We start from the raw sequence: 21,048 nt of genomic DNA on the forward strand, positions 1-21,048 counted from the left end.
AGTTTTGAATGACAGTGTCCCTGCTATCACATGTTGGTAAAACATTTACATAATAAAATCAACTACAGGCTTCCCAAATGCTGTAGTAAATTAAGCATGATGAGTTGAGCATATGTCAGCATGTGGCCACACTTTTTCGCGAACATTGCCGTCACGTTTGCTTTGTGTCTGGTGTGGGAAGAAATGGTAAAACCAGGCTTTTGTCACCAAAATGTCCAAGCAGCAAGTTTGGTTGTTGAGGAATGGGAAGTTGTGGGAGGGACGTAGGCGGATGAATGACAGGCAATGACGGTCGGTGTAGAGACAGTGATAGAGACATATTGAGAGTTGAGAGATTTGTGACATTTGGTGTGTTTGGACTGTATAGTTAGTGTGTTATGTAGTGTTTGGTGTAGTGTGTTTAGTGTGTAGTGGAATTGTTTTTGTGTTTAATGATTCAAAACAATGAGGAGATGCTGAATGCGGAGCAGGCAGTGCAGCTCTTCATTCAGCTGGAAGGAGCTCAGGCAGACCTGAGCATTGCCTGCATTTAAATGTAAATAGTTACATATAACTTTGTACATTTTTTTAAATGTATGCACATATTTAGCAAACAACAAATTTATATTTGCATTATAAGTAATAAAAAATGGTTTGTTAATCATATTTGTGGTTTTTCACAGTAAAAAAATTGAACTTTTTCTACTAGGATTTTATGTTTTTTTTGTGATTTTAGGTCCATTGTGTTAACGATACTGTATGTCAAAATAAAAAAATAACTGTACAGTCAAACATGTGAGGTTGTGCTGAAAACAATGACACCAAGTAAATAGTTTTTAAGGTGAAATATAATGGCAAAATCAAAACAAGTCAAAAACAGCCAATTATACCCTGGAGTGTCGGATTTCACAACAAACCTAAATATCCCTGAAGTCCCACCTTCAAACACAGCCTCATTTGGCCATCCATGAAAAAGCTACTTAACCTCACTTTTCTATAGGGATTACATATTTCCTACAGGCACTGCACTAGTTTTTATAATTCATCAAAGCATTCTGAAAGTGACACTGATGATACTGTTTGTCTACTATAGCTGTGGTGTGCACAAGGCAGCAGAAACTGGAAATTATAGTAACTCTCTGTATGAAATGAAGTAGGCATGAGTCATCTAAACCTGGCAACACCTCTTAAATTCATTAAAAAATACAAAATATGTAATATGTTTTTAGTCTAGACAGGATGTGAGACAACACACTGGACAGGCTTCAAATGGAGTCACATCAGACATCCTGTGATACCAAACTTTCACGTCCATAAACCAAAGCAAAAACAAACATCCAGTCCATCTGTGTGCGTATGAGTTTGTCTGAAATAAGGCAAAGAAATGGAAGAAATATGCATAATTTGTGGGAGATAATGGTTCCAGAAATGAGGGGATCAGGGACTGCAGGGAGGCCTGGAGGACAGTGAACTAAATAACAGTGAGATTATCTCCTGGTGATCTGTGGCTCTGCACTAAAACCCAATGAATTGGATTATAAATCAGCTCTCCCTCAGTGGACCACCCCAATTTACCATTTCCTTGTTTTGTTTTTGTTCTTTATTTGGTTGTCTTCAGACCCTCAAAAACTCAAAATGTTTGAAATCGTTTGACTGAACTTTTCCTCAAGGTCCACTTCCTCACATGGATTCCTCAGTTGTGATGCAAAACAAATCATTAACATGCATTCTCAGTGGATGTTTTTTTCTATCCCATTTTAATGACTTTGGGGACTTCCTGTCTGTGGATGAGAAGTAGCTTAGCTGCTTGCAACAGATTCATCTCCATGAACTCCGTTTGCTGATTTGGAACTTTTCCTTTTTCTGTGTGATTTTATCTACACACTGTCAGCACCAGCAGGCCTACTTGGTCCAGCTTGGTCTAAACAGCCCTGATGCCAAATTACACTTACTATCGTCCCTACCATCATGCTTTTCCAACCTGAAGCCAGTTTACTGACCACTGCTCTAAGCTTCACTTATTCTTACGTAATATCATCCTAAATCATATTCATTAAAGTGTTCTTAAAAGGAGAAATAACTGAAATCTTGGATTGTGACTTGAGAATACCATGTTCCTTATAGGCCTGCAGCAGAGATGTTTTCATTAGCATGGGTGATGCTGAGAGAAATCCATTTTTTCTCATTTGACTCCAGGATTGAAATAAAACCCTAGAGGACCCTGAACGTAGATCAGCTTTAAAGGTATTCTCCTTTTAGCACCATTGGCTCTCCATCCCCCTGCACAGGTGAAAGTCCTTTTACTGTGCTTGTCCGTGTGAATACCAATTAGACGAGAATTGTCAGGGTATATAACGCCAAAAAAGAAAAAGAAAAAAAGAAACACTGGTAGAGGCATCGCTGGTAATCCTTTAATTCTTTTGGAGGGGAGCCACCCAGACCTGAGTGGGTGTAGATCCTCAAATGAATCAATCCTGGATACATTTTTTACATTGTGGATGATATTTGTGTTTACCGACGAGAGAACACAAACCTGCTGTGGATACAAGTGCAGCACAGCCCTCTGCACAGAATCTCAGTTTGACAAGTCAACAGCACTTGTCAACCAGAGTGCTGGGAAGCAGGCAGGCGGTAAACAACTCACTGCTTTGTGTGTGTGTGTGTGCACATTAGTGTGTGTGTGTTTGCTCATTTCTAGGTTTTGCAGGTACAGTACCATGTGTTTTGTGTTGTTTTGCATATGCAGGTATTTTGTGAATATTCTTCACCTGAGGGTGGGTGGTCATACGCAAGAGGCAACATACTGTATGTGTCCGTATGTAAGCGGATCATATCTGTGCTTCTGTGCATTTGTATGCAGAATGTATGCAAGTTGGGATTGCAGGTTTTTCCTTATCATATTCTTCATTTCCAGGAATATATGACTAAAACTAATATTTCTCACCATCATTGAAGTTTGCTTTCTCAGATTGTTTTTCTTTCCAAATATGCAACAGTATATTATGTTTTTTATCATTCATTTTAAACTGGCAATAGGCAAATTGACTTGGTTTAAAGCAGGGGTGGGGAACCTCCGGCCTCCGGGCCGGCCCGCGAGGCAATCTGTAAATACATTAACAAAATGTGCAATTACATGCCCCCGGGGCAGGGGTCTGTCGTTCCGGGCCATGGCCGAGGTCATTGAACACAACATCAGCGTAACTGTCATCGTGTGTCATCTCATCGTGTCATGTCCTCAGTGATTGACAGGTGACAACAACGAGAGGAGACTCACATTGGCTAAAATGGGGGATGGCAAGTAAGAAAAGAAAAGTTGGTGCGGCGTGTCGCTCTTTCAAGGATAAATAGACAAATTAATTCTTCTTTGTGAAAGTGAAAGGCAAGTTCGTGTGCCTGGTTTGTGGGGACGCTTCGGCTCAAAACTCAAACCTTGAGCGTCAAAACTTATTGCGCGAAACATGCAAAACTGGAGGCATTGAAAGGATGTGCGCGTGGATAAAGTTGCCACTCTGAGGTTTGATTGGCCAGCAAGCAGTTTTATCCAAACCGTGAGCAGACCAGGACAACATAACGAAGGCTAGCTTTGTCGTTGTGAGTGAGCTAATTGCTAAGAAGCTGAAACCTCATGCCGAAGATGAATTTGTGAGTTGTCAGTTTATCTCAGAGAACCGTCTTAGACTGACATGGCACAAGACACTGAGAAATCATTGAAGGACTCTGCAAGAGATTTCCAGTTTTTCTTTTCAAAACTGACTCTTGCAAAGACTCGGCTCCGCTCAAGACTGACTGACCCAAACCTGGACAACCAGCTGAGAGTGGCAACATCATCACTGCCACCTGACATCAGACGTCTCACCAAGGAGAAGCAGTTACAGCCATCGCATTAGGTCACACTGATATTATAATGATGCTGAAGTAAGTTTATTTTTTTCCACCTTAGATTGACAGTAGACAACCTTATAATGTACCTCAAATCATTTCCGAGCATTCTGATGTGAAAATAAACAGATATGGCCCTCTTAAATCACTCCAAAAATGACATCGGAGATATATTCAGCCTGCTTTCAAAAGAAAACTCCCTGTTTCCACTCAACAATTTCACCTCAGATTGATAGTAGACAACCTTATATGAGACAACTCAGATCTGTCATTTCTGAGTGATTTAAAGCTGATATATGAGATTTGTGAGAGCTGATTTTTTTTTTTTATTATTTCACATCAGAATGCTCTGAAATGATTTAAGGTATTATTATAGGTTATTTACTGCTTAAACAGCTAAACATCAGTGAATATAAAAACCAACAGAAACAGACAATTAATTGGATTAAAATACTAACATACACTGAGATGGATGAAATTAAAATTGGCTAAAACATGAATTAATAGTCAGGACATTTAAGGTTATTGCAATTAAGTTTAAGAGGCCATAAAAAATTATGTTGTGAGCTGCTTACCTTTAAAAAAAAATGTCATGGCCCCTGAGGGCCGGTATGAAAACTGAAATGGCCCTCGATAGGAAAAAGGTTCCCCACCCCTGCTTTAAAGTATAATTATGTCTGGCACAAGGTAACTTCTGTATGCTTACACGTCTCGATTACAGACCAAATGAATAGGTCAACTGGTTTTATCCTGTGTTGTTGGTCCAGTTGTCCGTTTCCAATCTATCTATTCATGGCTGTTTTAAGTCCCTCTAACAACTGCATCTCTCAATAATATATTTGCAAATAGTTCTATACATTTCAAACATTCAGATTGTTGTTTACTCATATTCAACAACCAGTCAAACTCTAACTTCAATAATTGTATTTATTTTACAACTTTGTCTCTATTGTCTCTATAACCATTATCAGAATACACAGTTCTTGCCAGGAAACTTCCTTGGACATGATAACAGAAATCACAGTTGTTTTCCACATACGTTTTAAACCGCAGTTATAAAGCCCTTTCACACTGCCGGGACTGAAACTGGTAGAGAAACACTAAAACGTTTGCTCGTTCATCCATTTTGTTTTCTTAGAAGTACTCAAACTGAAAGATGCTGAGACTGAAAATACTGGAAAACATTTTCGTGGATCATAAGACCTGCTTAAACTCCCATGTTTCCAGAAGACAGAGAAAAAGTTTATATGAGAGTTTATGTTCACAGGTTTTGCACGCCACTTCACTCACTCCTGTTATGAAATACTTTTTTTACGAAGCAGACTGTAAGCCGCCAATTTCAGCATGAGAAATAATTGGAAGAAACTTCTGCACCTGAAACTTTCCAGTAGGTGAACGCACAACAACATTTCCTGGTTCCCTGAGGTCCCCGAGGGTTTGTGAGGAAAAGTAAGTCATTTCTGAAAAGGACTGCTTCTCATATTCACCCTGCTGCACGTTTATTACCATTGAAATATTTGCAGTTGCTTTTTATGTTTTGTTTATTTCTTACCTGTGAGCAGCTCTCGGATCTCCACATCTGTGGTCTTGCGGAGTAGTCGGACCAGTGCCGGTATGCCTCCGCAGTTCTTCAGGGCAATCTTGTTGTCGTCGTTAGCTTTGCCGTACACCAGGTTCCTCAGGGCTCCGCAGGCGCTGCGGTGCACGTCTGTCATCCGGTGGTCCAACAAGTCCACCAGCAGCTGAATGCCACCCTGTCGCCGGATCTGAAGAGAGAGGACGGAGGAGGGAATCAAAGGGACAGCAGTGGGACAGTCACAAATAATAGATTATAGATGAATAATAAAATAATCCCCCCCCCCCGCAATTTGCTTGCTGTTTTTTATACATCAGCAATAATACAGAGACATTATGGCATGTTTACCTCAACTATAGCAAACAGTTTTCCCACTTTTACCACTATGTTGTTATTCTGTCGTGTAAATATTCATTTCTACTTCATCAACTGAATAAACAGGGCGCACTCGCCTCTGTTGCACTGATGCAAGATTTATTTAACTGCCAGCCACAACACTTTCTGTACCATCACCCCATTCTGTGTCTGCAGCCCTCCCTGCCTCCCTCCGTCTAGACAAAGAGGAAATGTAGGGCAGACTGTTTTTCCATAAAAACAAAAGAGACTTTTAAGTGAAGGAGCTTGTTCAGAGATGAGGCAGCGGTGACTTTACTCTGTGCATGTGCTCTAGATTATGCTAAATGTAGGTAAGTAGACATATGAAGCAGCATAACATGTGAACACTCACGTGAAGGACTTCAAAATTGTACTTCAACAAAGTATTTGAGTAAATGTACTTAATTAAATTCCACCACTGATTGAAGGATTCGTAATGTGTACAGTCTTGTGTGCGCAAACTCATTTTGGTGGAATTCATTATAATGATTACCAAACTTATTCTCAGTTAATTTCCTTTTAGTTCCCTCTACCCTTAGTGACACAGGGTTACACATCTGCACAGTGTGTCTGGTGCTAGGAGACTGAACAGGCCATGTCTCCCTCACCATCCACTCTGTTACTTCACCACTCAGGCGTCTCACTCAAGGGCAAGAAATAGTCTGGCCCGCGATTGGTAGTTTTGGCAGCTCTGCTCTAAATACTACCATACTTCATTCTTCAACACAATTTCAACGCAAGTCACCTATCTGTCCCGTCTCTCTCTCACTCTCACTCAATTTTTAATGCCTGTTGGCTGATTGCTGTTTGAGGAACTTTGTTTGCCCTCAAATCCATCGTCTCCATGGGGATTAATAAAGTCCAATCGAGCCGAATTGAGTTGACATTGAAGAGACGGATGGAACCGTTTTCTCCGAGACACTGAGTAATGACGGCTTTAAAGGACAGGAGGACGGACCGAAGGAACAGGACTATATTCAGAATTGGGTTAAGTGCGCATAATGTGGAGTTAATGTCGTCTAATATGGGGTTTTGGTGGAGCTCAGACACGCATGATGGCCTTTCCCCCCAGTAAAGGCCCGCGTCAAATTTCTAACTACTCAAGAGATGTTACACAGACACACAGAGACATACACACACACACACACACACACACACACACACACACACACACACACACACACACAATAAATCCTTAGTGTTCCCTGCAGTTCTGTTTGTCAATAAACGTATCAGCCTAACTGTTTGTGTGAAAATGACACTCTTTACATTTTCATGACCACAGCAGGATCACCATAACATAAGTTGACATTAGCCACATTGACAAATGTAGAGGAATAAAAAATACAGTATTTTGTATTGTAATGTGTATAATGTAAAATGTGTATACTTGTTAGGTAACTTAAAGTAAATCTGGAAGGTTTCAGGTAGCAGTAACTGCAGGTGTATAACAACACCACATGAAAGGAAAATGATCAGTCAATTTTTGTTTGGCCATGACCCTTAAAGATAACACTAACTCCCAGCGCTGGCCTCTCGGCTCGATTGGACTTTATTAATCCCCATGGAGACGATGGATTTGAGGGTTCCTCAAACAGTAATCAGCCAACAGGCATTAAAAATTGAGTGAGAGTGAGAGAGAGACAGAGAGAGGGACAGATAGGTGACTTACATTGAAATTGTGTTGAAGAATGAAGCACAGTGGTATTTAGAGCAGAGCTGCCAAAACTACCAATCGCGGGCCAGATTATTTTTTGCCCTTGAGTGAGACGCCTGAGACGGATGGTGAGGGAGATGTTTGTGCACACAAGATTGGACAAACAAAATGAGGACAAAAAACACTGTTATGCTGCGTGAGAACCGCGCATTCTCTCTGGCTAACTGCGATGTGCTGCTTGTGATATTTTCTGGGGAAAGTCGCCACCGATGCCCAGTGTACATCTTTGGTATTACACCAAATGCAAGGGCTTTCATCAGTGGGCCATGGGCTCCATCATCATTGTGATACCTCATAAAGCCATACACTGATTTAACAGATTTTTATATTCATGAAAATCTTCAGGATTATTACTTAAACATTATTTACGTATGTGGCAAAACTCCTTCCAAAATGCAACCTAGGCTTTTTTTTTTTATAAACTAATATGAGTTAAACCTTCGTGGACAAGCATATCTATGATGAAAGAGGCACTTTCAGTATCAGTTTTTGGGTCAAACTCATTTTCAATGGGAGTGCATGGGGCATTTTACGATAGTATCAAGCGGCAAACTCTGTGTACACAAACAATGGTCTAAATGCTGGTGTTCATGTGTAGAGACCGTGGTGATACTATGAGCAAAGTTTCATGTTGTGTCCAGACTTCTTGGTGTTTTTAAAATAGAGATTTTGATGCTAGTGTAAAAGCACTCCCATTGAAAATGAGTTTGACCCAAAAACGAAAATACGGTAAATCTTAAAAGTGCCTCTATCGTGGTAATTGTGCTTTCGCATGCCCGTCCTATACAATGGCGACATGCAGCCATTATAGAAGACATCTGGAGCTTTGTGTCACCTTCCAGACGCCCCCCTCTGGTGCTCGCTCCATTTTTGTTCGCAGTGCCCTGTGTCAGGGAGCAATGTCAACTCCAAAAGCATACGCAGGGACAGTGTGTGGCAGAAGAGATGACATGTTTCCTCACCTTTCATTACTGGACTGCAAAGAAGCAGTCTGGCACATAACACCCTGTCATATCACAAGGTGTTGTTTTAAAGCCTTTGTGTTTGTATGGCTAAACTTAGGAGATACAACATTTTACTAAGAAGTACTGATGGGTGGAACTTGGCCCTACATTCAGATTGACTGGCTTTGATGTTCTTATCTAAGACATCAAGAGGGAAAATAAGCATCTTGACACTTGCTCTATTCCACTGGAACCGTAAAGGTTGTCCAAACAGCAAAATAAACACAAAAAGCGCTGTGAAAATGTTGTTGTACTATTTCTCCTTTGGTCCATTGTGTGACCTTCTACAATATATTCAGGAGAGCACACATACACACACACACACACACACACACACACACACACACACACACACACACACACACACACACGCACACACACACGCACACACACACATGCACACACGCATACTTTGGCTCTCATTCAGTTAGAGTCAGCGACTCTCCAGTACAAACTGAGCTCAATCAAAATACACTCAACAACATACTTTTCTGCTATTTCCTGTAGTATGCAGATAGGAATGCAGATACCGTTGGATTGGATTTTTCTGCTGAAGCTTTGAGAATTCCACTGAACATTGTTTCTGGAGAGGATGCTATTGTTGAGTTTTTCAAGGGGGGATTTTGTTTTTCCCTTGTTTTAAGTACAAGCGAGATCCCAGGGGATAAAGAGTGAGTGTGTGTGTGTGTGTGTGTGTGTGTGTGTGTGTGTGTGTGTGTGTGTGTGTGTGTGCGCGCGTGTGTGTGTGAGCAACAGGAGAGTTAGCGCTCCTTCAAGCTGAGTTTTAAGAACCATATGTGTCTCTAAACCCTCTCTCCTGGTGCGGCTTCTCCTCGGAGATCAATACCTCAGACTTGATCTTGTTGTCTCCGAAGCAGAGGTGCTGGAGGTAGGCAGCAGCGTTGGACTGGACTGATGGGAACTGATGCTGCAACATCTGGATCACCTCTGGCAGCTCTGGATCCCTCCAGCCAAACTCCCTACAGAAACACACACACACACACAGAAAATACAGCGTGTTTTGGAGTGTTCAGGGATTAGAGATGTGTGTGTGTGTGTGGGGGGACAGAAATCAAGGCTGGAGATGGACATTGTATACACACATTTTTTAACATTCATGCTGTGTTTAAATATTTTCAGACTAAAATAAGTATTGATTTGGAGTGAAAATGTACAATATTAACATTACAAACCACATGAAGTACTGTACATTTGTACTTAAGGTCAGTCAGTAAGTAGAGGTTTAAAAGAAAAATGCACCAAAAACATCATGTGGTGTGTTCGTTCACACGCCAGCCCTAACATCTGACCCCCGCCACGCTGCCACATAAAAAAATCAACAGCATCTCTTTAAAAAGCAGACATTCCTGTTGAAAAGGGACTGATATGTTACATTACTTTCATTAGCGCAGGTCAAGCTAGTTATTAAAGGAAAGTAAACCCTACAGAGTGATATTTTAGAGGACAGTGACATTCCAACATTCCAACAGTTTGCCCCTGTCCTGTTCCAACATGACAGGAAATGATTTTCCAATCTCGGTGTGAAAGAGCTCAACCTGCACAGCGGCCCTGACCTTGACCCCTACCAACACGCCAGATCCTAACACCCGACATCACCGTCCGACTTCTCCGATGCTTTTACTGAGGTTGTAAAATGATGGCTGTCATGAAGCACTGAAAACTGTGACTGTAACAGTATTCATATTTAGAGCAGTGTTACCAACAGTTTTTAACCCTGAGGTGGATCAGAGCTTAAACCAGACAGGACATCATGCGTCTGCTCTCTACAATACTGTTCATGTGCCATACCAGTTCATGTGCAGCAGGATGAGACAGGCTCGATGTCGTGAGCAAGGACGGCTGATGATCCGCTTTCTTTTCCCCTGTGTTTATTAGCAGAATGCAAACTATCAGATAGGTATTGCCATTTACTGACTGTGTAGATGCAGCGCTGAAGTCAAGTAAAGCCATTTGGTTTTGTGTTATGAACTGTATTTATCAGCTGAAATTTCATTATTGGCATGGACCATAACAATATAAACATGGCAGCATTGGGCCATATCATACCTTATCAGCCTGTTATATACTGTGCATCCCTAATAGCAACCTTCCTCCACTTTGAGTTTATAAGCATTCATGCTCAAGGTTAACCACTGCAAATATCTACACATGATTATACATTGTAACTTCAGCCAAAATAAATCTACAGTGCATACACACATGCACCCACACACACACACACACACACACACACACACACACACACACACACACACACACACACACACACATTTCATACAACTGTGCCATAAAGCAACAATGCACAAACAAACAAACAAAAAAAAAAACAAACCAGAGACATTGAACTGTGTGTCATTCGCTCCATTCAGTCCCGTACTGTGCAGTGCTAAAGCTGTAGGCTGTTTGTTCAGCACTGAACATGTGTTAAACTGTTGCTGCTTCGTATCAGTCTGTCTGTTTGTATTGTCTGCCGCCTGTGTCAAACACTGTCAGGCTCATCTGACATCCAGCCTGAACTGACACTGACAGACAGGGAGCCACTTTTCAGTCATTGGACAACGATTGGGAAAAGTAAATGTGTCGCTGAATGAAGTTAAATAATCAAATTAAGAGTGCTCACCTGTCACCTGTCCGTTTCCACACCATAGACATATCGTATCGTAGCTTGTACAAACCCAGTGACTATGCATCGTGAGAACATGGATACAAATGTGGTGAAAAATAAAATGCTAAAAATAGTCACATTTGTCCAGGTGAAATTAATCTCTGTGCACAAATCATTCTCGACACGATTTCAATGTGAGAGCAGCATGAGCCTCAGGTTGCAAGCTAGACGCAGACGGATTACAGCAAAAAAAGAAAAGAAAAAAGAAAAGGCATAACCTATTTAACATATTTAAACAGCAATTGTACAGGAACGATTCTGATCACTAACTTGTTCATTGCAAGTTTCCACTGTACACACATACCAGTTATCATTATTAGTAGAATCAAATTAGAATTAGAGCATCTCAATGACTAACTTTTTCTCATTTTCATTAACAGTTTCTCTATGATTCTAACGTAAATTCATGTGATGATGCAGCATTTTGGAAAATTTAAACAGCTTTCCTAACTTGCTGCTGGATCGGGACATATGTTGCCTAGTTGAGCCTTCCAAACAACATGAGGAGGCAAGCACAGGTGTTACATATGATCTTAAAAAAAATCAGGTCACAAGACTCAAATCTAGGGAATAGTCTGCCCCTTTTGCTTCTTCCAACATCAACAACCACGTTTCATCATCCATGTTATGCGTCCTCTCTGTGGGAATAACATATCCGTATGTAGCATCTTCAAAGGAATTACTTTAGCCATAAATAAAATTAAAATTCATGAACTTTGAGACAGAAATACGTCCAGTCCTCTTCATCGACCGGCACATAACAAATATGAGCTGAAGCTTTACATACAGGAGACCTTTTCTGAACAAAGCAATTTTTCTATGCTGTCCTGCATCAGCAGCCATCTTGGATGCACTGAAAGAGCCGCCCTGCCCCAGCTGCCTCGGCTTTGGTGCATAACCAGGGTCTTCCATTGGTTTTACCCATAGGCATGCTTCAGGCCCAGACACACACACACAGAAACGCGCAAGCACAGAAATGCGCAAGCTCACCAACGCTGGAAAATGTGTGTGAGGGTGTGTGTGAAGGAAGGAACACAGATGATTAATGTGAGAAAGATGTGATGTGAGAGAATGAAGTCACAGCCGGGGATCAGGGAGAAGGGTGATAATCGATGTAGATTATCTGTAGCCAGCAGCAACCAAATATCATGTTTCCATGACAGCCACCAATGAAGGCTGCAACTGGATCTCTTTTTTTCCTCCTTATTTGTTTGGGGCAAATTTGTATTCCCACATGTGATTTGGCATCGTTTTACTGTAGACCTGAGGGTGGGTCAAAAATGGACGTGATGTTAATTCACTCTTTGTACTTTTTGTACGTCTCAACATTCCGTTTTCTACTTTGAAATCGACACATTATGATATCCATTTTTTCTGACAGCTGTGAGATGTCGGGGGCCGCATGCAGATGCTCTGTTTGCTCTGCTCTTATGTAGAACCCATTTCTCTTTGATATAGCTTATTCTTGATGCAGCAGCAGCCCAACATCCCCTTGGAGATGATTTTCACTTCGGTCTAACATAAACACGTGCACGCGCACAAACACTCGCAGGTTTGCACAAATACAAACACAGAAACACACAGCGCTGGGTGCTGTAGGATAACCCGCTCAGAGGAGCAAAAAAAAAGCTAATGCCGAGCGTGCACGCACACACACACAGACACACACACACACACACACACACACACTAACACAATTCAGCAGGCTAATAAAGCAATCACGCACACACACACATATACCCACTCATTGACTTGAATACAAACCCAACCATCAAAGGCAGTGCAGAAGAGCCAGGATTAGAAAGCTTTTGTCTCTAAGTTTTATAATGGGCAAATGGGATAAACCCAGTGTTTGAAAAATGGGGAATTTGGAGAGAGAAGGAAGAGAGAATTATTTCAAAGGACATTTTTTTCTCTCCCTTTGAAATCCTTCCTCTCTTTAACAATTTTCTTTCTCTTTCTCTCTCTCTTTTTTTGCTGTCTTGCCCTAGCGCCTCTCTGTTTTTTCCTCTCCCGTCGTGCTCCAGGCACATGCCTACACAAACACACATGCACGGCCACGACTTAAACATACATAATATTGTTAAGCAACGCGCAGCAGCACGAGCCTCAGTAAATCCGATCACAGATGACATAACCTTGTTTAGGGTCACCTTGTGGGTTAATTGGCCGATAAGACATCTAATGTTATGGTTGAAAGAGCTGTCAGATGTGTGTGTGTGTGTGTGTGTGTGTGTGTGTGTGTGTGTGTGTGCATGCGTGTGTGTGTGTGAATATTTTTTTTTTATATATAGATTAGAAAGTGGGGCAGTGTCGACAACAACGCCTGTAGATATCAAAGCTTCTTTGATAACAAGCGAACTAAAAGGCTTCACTTATCAGACACGTTCAGCTGCGTATGTTATCATTCGGTAAATCGAACAGGTTAAACTCATTAACTGGTGCGACATACTGACTATAACGAGACTAATGGGTATAGTACATTTTTATGAATGCTATTTTATGCCTCTAAATGCATTCAAGATATACATTTTACAGCAATAGCTTGTACTTCAATGCAAATATTTGACGGACAGAGTTATTTATTGTGTTTTACATAAAAAAAAACAAAACAAAAAAAACAAAAAACATCGGTATGATCATCTTATGATGCATATTATGTGATGTAGTACATTGCTCTAAGGACCGCCTCTTCATGGAAATCTCTGTCCTGATTGGATAAAGGGGGCTGAGATGGCATCGGATTTATTTTCTCTTTTACTACATGAAGAGAGGGAGGAGAGACTTGGGGGTCCTGACCAAACACTCACTGATCACTGTTGGAATATAGAGTGATTTTACACTTGCACTGCACATATTATCATATATAAAAATATATCACAGCAGGTTTAAATAATAATAATAATAATAATAATAATAATAATAATAATAATAATAATAATAATAATAATAATAATACATAGTCGGTGCATTCAACAAATTGATTTTGAACACAGCATACTTTGAAAATGACACCATCCACATATAGACTAGTTCCCTATGAGCCTTGCTTTCACTTTGCTATTCAGACTGCCAACAGGCTGTTGTTTCTGTTGTTTTTTTCTCGCAAAAGCAGGGGTCGAATGACGCCACGAAGGAAGTGACCCTGACTGCAACTGTAATAATTGTGGAACCTCTGCAATGCAAAAGAAAACGAACTGCGCTGATGGAAGAGGCAAAGACGGAGAGTGATAGAAACCGAGGTTAAAAACAAGAGTGAACTGACGGGCGTTCACACAACGCTGAGCGCTGGTGTTCTGTCACATTCTGTTCTACTGATATGTGTTTCCCCTTACCACTGGGATTTGAAGTGGTTCAAATTCATCATTCGTTCTACTAGATTAGCAAGTAACGAAACCTGCCCAGTTATTAATACAACCATGTGTTTTACTCTAGCTTTGTGTCACACTGAGATTCTTTTTTTTTTCTCTTTGGACAGTAGCCAGGATGTTAGCAGCAGCCGTGGTACTAACGGCAATATGACACAGAGACAATGGGAGGGAGGGAAGTTGTATGTCACTAAATTTATGAGTGTGAGTGCAGCCATGCAGTGTTTGATTCAGCAGAACTCAAGCTCCGTGTCTGTTCTGCTGAAGCATGTTGGACTGTACTTACAGTGCACTATTGTGATTCTATAAAAACATTTTCCAGGTTAAGTTACGGTTGGTCAGTCAGCAGTCAGCAAAGGCTTCATGGACACTTGAATTCTTGTGCAGAAAAAGGTAAGAATAAGGGAATAGTTTCTTGTAGAATATGCAGTGTCCGCTTGTCAAAATTTTGACATTTGCTCTGCCACCATAAGATTTATGACTAAAGGTGATGATCGGCAGGGCCCGAGCTATGTTCATCGACCACCTCACCATTGGATACTGAACAATCAGGGTAATCCACTCGACTCATGAACTTAGCAATTATCACAGTTTTAGCCACAAAAAGACACATACAACAGCTGACAGGAGGCTTTCACATGACAAGTCCATCAACACTGCCGTTCTTTAAACTGCCTCTCCATCCTCATGCTGAGAAGAGGTTGCAAAAGTGCTTTTCAGGTCCATTACTCATCCAAACAGCACACATCAATGTAAGTTGCACACCAGGGGCCAAAGAGTAAACACTACTTGAAGGCCAGAGTGGCACTTTTGGCAGCACTCTACAATAATTATTGAACAAACACTCTCTTTTCTTCTATTGGTTTCCCTCAAAATGTCTGTCTCACATCTGTGGGATCAAAGTTGGGACACACAAACAAAAGAACACACAGACACAGATACACACAAGTGGTACTCAATGTGTATAATAGAATGGACAGTTAACACTTGAATGAATGAGGGGACAGTCTATTTGTTGTTGGCCGGCAGGCACAAAGCACGTAACACACCCCCACACACACACACTCACAAACAACATACAAGTATGCTTCAGAACACCAGAACAAGACTAAACACCTCCATGCACACACATTTGGAGATGAGAAGGCATGAATAGGTGAGAAATAAACACAAACATGGGAAAAAAAAGAAAACGCCAACACACACACACACACACGAACACCATGACAGAAGCAGCGCCTAGAATAGTTGTGGCCCTGGAAAGAAAGTGGCACATCACAACAGATCAAACTCAACCCGAGGCCTTGGGCTGTGAAGCTCCGCGGGCACACGCGTGCACACACACACCCACACACACACACACACACACACACACACAATACAAATGTACATATCCAACAAAGATTTGATCAACAACTCCACATGTATGCACAGATTTGAATAACAGAGCTGACACGTTGTGCAATATGTTGGTGTTCTGGGATAAATCCCTGAAACAAAAGTCAATCTTAAAGCGGACTAACACTCTTAAAGGTTTTACCTACAGTCACGGTGAATCTAAATTAAACAAAGCGTCTGCCTGTCTTCCCTCCTGAGTGTGTTCTGCCCCAGAAAACTGTACTATAATGGTTCATTCATTCACTAACTCTAGCCTGGAGCTGTACTACTTTTTCACTCAGCATCTCTTTTTCGCTCTGTGAGTGTGTGTGTGTGTGTGTGTGTGTGTGTGTGTGTATGTGAGTGTGTGTTTGTGCATCTGGGTATCTGTGTGTCTGTGTTCATCCATTCCAGAGCAAAGGGAACACAGGAAAATATGGTGCTCCCAGTCCCAAACACTGTGTGACAACATCACAGCAGGATGAGCAAATACTACTGAGCCATCTGTGAACTTTGGGCAAAAGTGTTCACCCGGGGAATGTTTGCACTGTTTTAGTGTCGGAGTTAAGAAAAGAATATGCAATGTCTTTGGAAAGCACGGCTGTTCTGAAAAACAGAAAAAACAAGTTGAACTGAAACATTTCGAGTGTACTGTGTGTGTGTTAGTGACTTCCATGGGCCTCTCCATGGAGAATAAGATGTACAAAGACGTTGAACTTGAAAAGGTGAGTCCATTTTTACTTAGTTATTCTACTTGCAGGTATATGTAACCTTCACCACATCTCTAGAACAAAACAATATTAATATCTTTAGCAGAAAATAACACATTACATTAACGTATAAATACATTTGCTGAATTAAAGAATTAAAAATGTGGCCTAATTTCTGTACTTTCAACCCCTAGAACCCCAAAACATAGTAACACTGATGTCTTGGGTTTTCAGGTCGGGTGTCAGGTCGGCCTCCATCTGAAAGGGTCAGTATTTGTTGGAAAAGTTGGGAATGGGACTTGAGAATCAACTATCTTACAGGACCTTTAAAATAGTGTTAATTTATCAGTGTTACCAAAAAATAAACCCTTTGCACAAACCTGATGCACTGTTCCAGTTCATTTTGATTAAGTCAAATGAGATGATTGCATATTACATCTCTTACCACAAAAAATAACAGTATTTGTGTTACATAAGTCCCCTATGCCCTTGCCCCTGCTCACAAACATAATAATTAATGATGACCCAGATGACCATATACATGTTTCTTATCTGTCTGGCTTTTGGCAGCTGATGTGGGAATAGAAGTTAGTGAATGTTTCTTTTATTCAAAATGCAACACTCACCTTTCATAATGAGCACAAAAGCAGCATATTACAATCCAAATCTGCTGCTAATTGTAAGGCTGCAACCACTTGTGGCCGTAGTCATTATTAAAGCAGCAAAGGAGGAAGTCAGGTCACAAAGAATAAAGAGATTCGACTTACATCACCCAAACTACAATCTTTCCCGTTAAGCCAACAAAGTGGTTTTGTTGCCAAACCGAATTGTGAGTGTACAACATCTACATTACACAACAACTGTCATGTTGTTTTGCCGACAGTGATTTGTCATTTTTCAGAGTCACTAGAAATTGGCCTATGGAGTTGTTGTATAAGAATATGCTGCTTTTGTCCTCTTTGCAGAATATGAACCTATTTTGAAACGTCCCCTTTGGAAAAACAAAAACACGTCAATCAGAACATCATGTCTACTAAAAATATGATTGTAAAAGAGTTTTCAAATCTGTTTTTACTTGTTTGATTATCTCACCCCAATTGCGGATATTTTCAATTCAAGGCACTTCAAGCAAATTGTTGATCCAAATGTCAGCCCCCCCCCCCCTCTTTTTTTTCAGGACTCTTCTTTTACTTTCGCTTTCTACCACTTTGGCACATCCTATAAATAAACAATTTTTTGTGTGTAATGGCAATCTTATCCCTCTAACCTTTTGTCCTGCAGAAGGCTCTGATTCGAACAAGTCAGAGGAAATTAAGAGGACAGACACGGTCAAGGACAAGAGGAGATAACAGAACTAAAACAAATCATGAGTGAAAAGGTATTTCCTGACATATTTTCTTTCTTAACAATGTGCACGTGTCAGTATGTATACTTATGTGTGTGAGAGCCCCCATCACCCCCCAAGAGAGCCTAAATGTGTCATTTGGCGACTCAGTGGACTGGGACAACAAACTGACAAACTCTCAATCCCCTCTTTGTTCCCAACCAACCAGGTGGGCTATCTCGCGTCACCACTTAGCTGGGTGTGAGTGTGTGTGTGTGTGATTCTGTGTGCGATTGTGTCAGCCGCAGCCAAAACATTTACACCACAATACGTGGTGTGGGCGGCAAACCGACAATTAAACCCAGTAAATAAATAAACCGTGTATGAATTATGTATTCACAAAGCAGGGCGAGGCGCTGTAAACTGAGGGGCTGCAGGCAGATCATTCTCACTGCTATATCGGGCTGAAAGGATTTCCTGTGAGTCAGGGTTTTTGGGGAATAGAATGATTTGAATCCAGAGAGCGAACTATGAGATTTGTGTCAGGTGTATTTGTGTGTGTTGCCACCACTGAGGACTGTTGGGGGGTTGGGTGGTGGGGGTGGGGGGATTGTATGATGACTCATTCCCCTACAGACAGACAGAACATGCAGACAGACAGGTAGGGTAAACCTGCAGAGTCAACTGACAGAAGAGCGAGAAGAGAGGCAGGAAGAAAGGAAGTTAAAAATAAATTGACAAGGCTGCTGAGTCACCGCGTTCACTTTTCAGCAGGACATCTGACAACTTCAGGTGGCTGATTAGCAGCAAAACAGCGCAGTGTATTTATAGCAAACTTACAATAGAGAAGAAGACAATAGAAAAAGAGCCCAGTGTTGTGTTGGTGTCAGTTGGCGTCACAAAACAAACTGATCTCAGACCAGCGGCAGCAGACCCAACAGGGATCTGTCGACACTATGTGCAGTTGATGGACACAGTAATTAGCACAGTAACTGATTAATGATTGACAGCGCTGGTTAAACGCATCAGTCCATGTAATTGTCCCTGCAATGATGCTGTAGCATGAGCTCTCTGTTTTGTTTATCAGCTCTCTCCCTCTTTCTCTCTTTCGCTCTCTTTTCTTTTTCTCCAAAACTTCCCAGAGGTGTCAGCTGAAGCGATCACCTCTTTCACAGGTATCGTTGTGTGTGGACTGCTGTGATATTGGTATCTGCTCTATGTGGTAGCCAAACGGTTCTCAATCCTGGCGCATCAAAACACAGCAGCAGCCAGGTCAGTGGCCCAACACCTCTAAGTTTGAAGTTACCTTCTGGCCTTAATAAAGCATGCAGTTTACAAACTATAATCTAACACTGTGCAAGGTATAAGCAAGCAGAGGCAGTATTGCGTTTAATTAGTCTCAGAACCCACGCACATCAAAAAACAGATACAAGTGTGCAGAACAGTATCAGTGAGCCGAAAAACCAAAGGAGTATTTCTGCTCAGGGCTGTATAAATGCAGTCCGACAAGCACAAAGAAGTGACGAACGTGAGCTCGACCCTACCAACACACTCGCGACTACTGATCAAAACTGGCTCACTAGTCAAGCTGACTTTTGAGACTACCAAGGCGGGGATGGAATAGACACTGCCGTGACCTTTGAAAGGCTGTCTGGATCGATCACTGACACAGTCATTCCGCGTCTCCACTCCACTCTCCGATTGTCATTACTGATCTTCTCTTTGTCTTTATAAATTGTGTTATAATTCATGAAATACAACACCTCAACTATGTAACTTCGCTTAGACAAAAGATTGGGATTCTTTTTTCCTCGAGAAATTATGATTTCACTCTTGAAATCTTATGTGTCCTTTCTTCTTATCATATTCATTGTTAATTCTACATCTTAGTCAATGTTAAAAGTTAGTAAGATAAGTAGTGCCATGTTACTTTCTTCTCTGTGAAAGAGATTAATAAATTCCTTTAATCCATTTTATTATTTTATTCTGTCCCCCTTTCGTTATTTACAATAGATGGTATACAGGAAACAGGCTGAACCATGATTTTCCTTGACCATTTCCATAATTCCACATATTTGCCCATTTAGGCAAATGGATGTAAAACATTAAGTATGCTAACATATCAGAGCTTGTCAACATGCTATAATAGTTGAATCCAGTCCAAGGTCAATTTGAAAGCAGTTTTAGAGCGATGAAGCTGCTTTGGACTGTCACATGATTGTATTTTTTCTCAGAGAAGACGTACTGATCATTGCTGAGTGGTTGTAAGGTTTTCTAACATATAACAATGTCAAAATGCAAAGCACACAATGCTGTTTTATTTCCGTTGTGCACTTCAAATAGCCCCAGGACCCTTCACTGCACTGGACAAGCACCTTTAAAATACTATTTTGCATTGACAGATTGGCAGGATTCAGTTGGTCACTGCTGCAGTGTTGTCAGATGGGAAAAAGTATTCCAGCGTGATATTTTCATACCGATAAATATACAACAAAATTTCAAACCCAATCAACACATAAAAACAGAAATATTTTAAAACACAAACATATATGGAGGTGAAAAAAACAGTGGAAGAAGACAAAAAGACTGGGGCAAAGAGAAAGTAAAGGTAAACAAAGAAAAATAAAGTGTGTGTGTGTGTGTGTGTGTGTGTGTGTGTGTGTGTGTGTGTGTGTGTGTGTGTGTGTGTGTGTGTGTGTGTTTCTCTGCTCTGCCTGACATCTCCTGACCTTTCATGCATCTCTTCCAGCCTCAGTGGGCCCACAGACACACACACATTGTGTCTGGGAAACACAAACCTAAACACACACACACACACACACACACACACACACACACACACACACACACACACACACACACACACACACACACCACAAAGTCCATCTCAACCTGGTGACTGAATATGGATCTGAGACTCCCACTGTGCTTATGAGCATGAAATAAAATGAGGCACCTTTATGATCAGGTCAGATGCTGTATGGCACAAATCTTTCTTTGTTAGCAGGAGCATTTCCATAAATCACTGGCAGCCAGAAGGAGGAAATGTGTTG

At 41.1% G+C, this 21,048-nt stretch overlaps 1 protein-coding gene across 11 annotated transcripts in view; it reads right to left on the reverse strand.

The window, feature by feature from the left end:
* Positions 1-21,048, reverse strand: part of ctnnd2b (catenin (cadherin-associated protein), delta 2b) — a 190,282-nt gene that overhangs the window by 48,671 nt on the left and 120,563 nt on the right. For all 11 annotated transcript variants that reach the window (XM_037084521.1, XM_037084529.1, XM_037084530.1 and 8 more), the window contains 2 exons: positions 9,378-9,510; positions 5,411-5,624 (listed from right to left, as the gene is read on the reverse strand). In XM_037084521.1, coding sequence (XP_036940416.1) covers positions 5,411-5,624; positions 9,378-9,510 — 347 coding nt within the window. The remainder of the gene's footprint in view (positions 1-5,410; positions 5,625-9,377; positions 9,511-21,048) is intronic.

The sequence above is a fragment of the Acanthopagrus latus genome, chromosome 21 (genome assembly GCF_904848185.1).
Source record: "Acanthopagrus latus isolate v.2019 chromosome 21, fAcaLat1.1, whole genome shotgun sequence".
NCBI lineage: Eukaryota > Metazoa > Chordata > Actinopteri > Spariformes > Sparidae > Acanthopagrus > Acanthopagrus latus.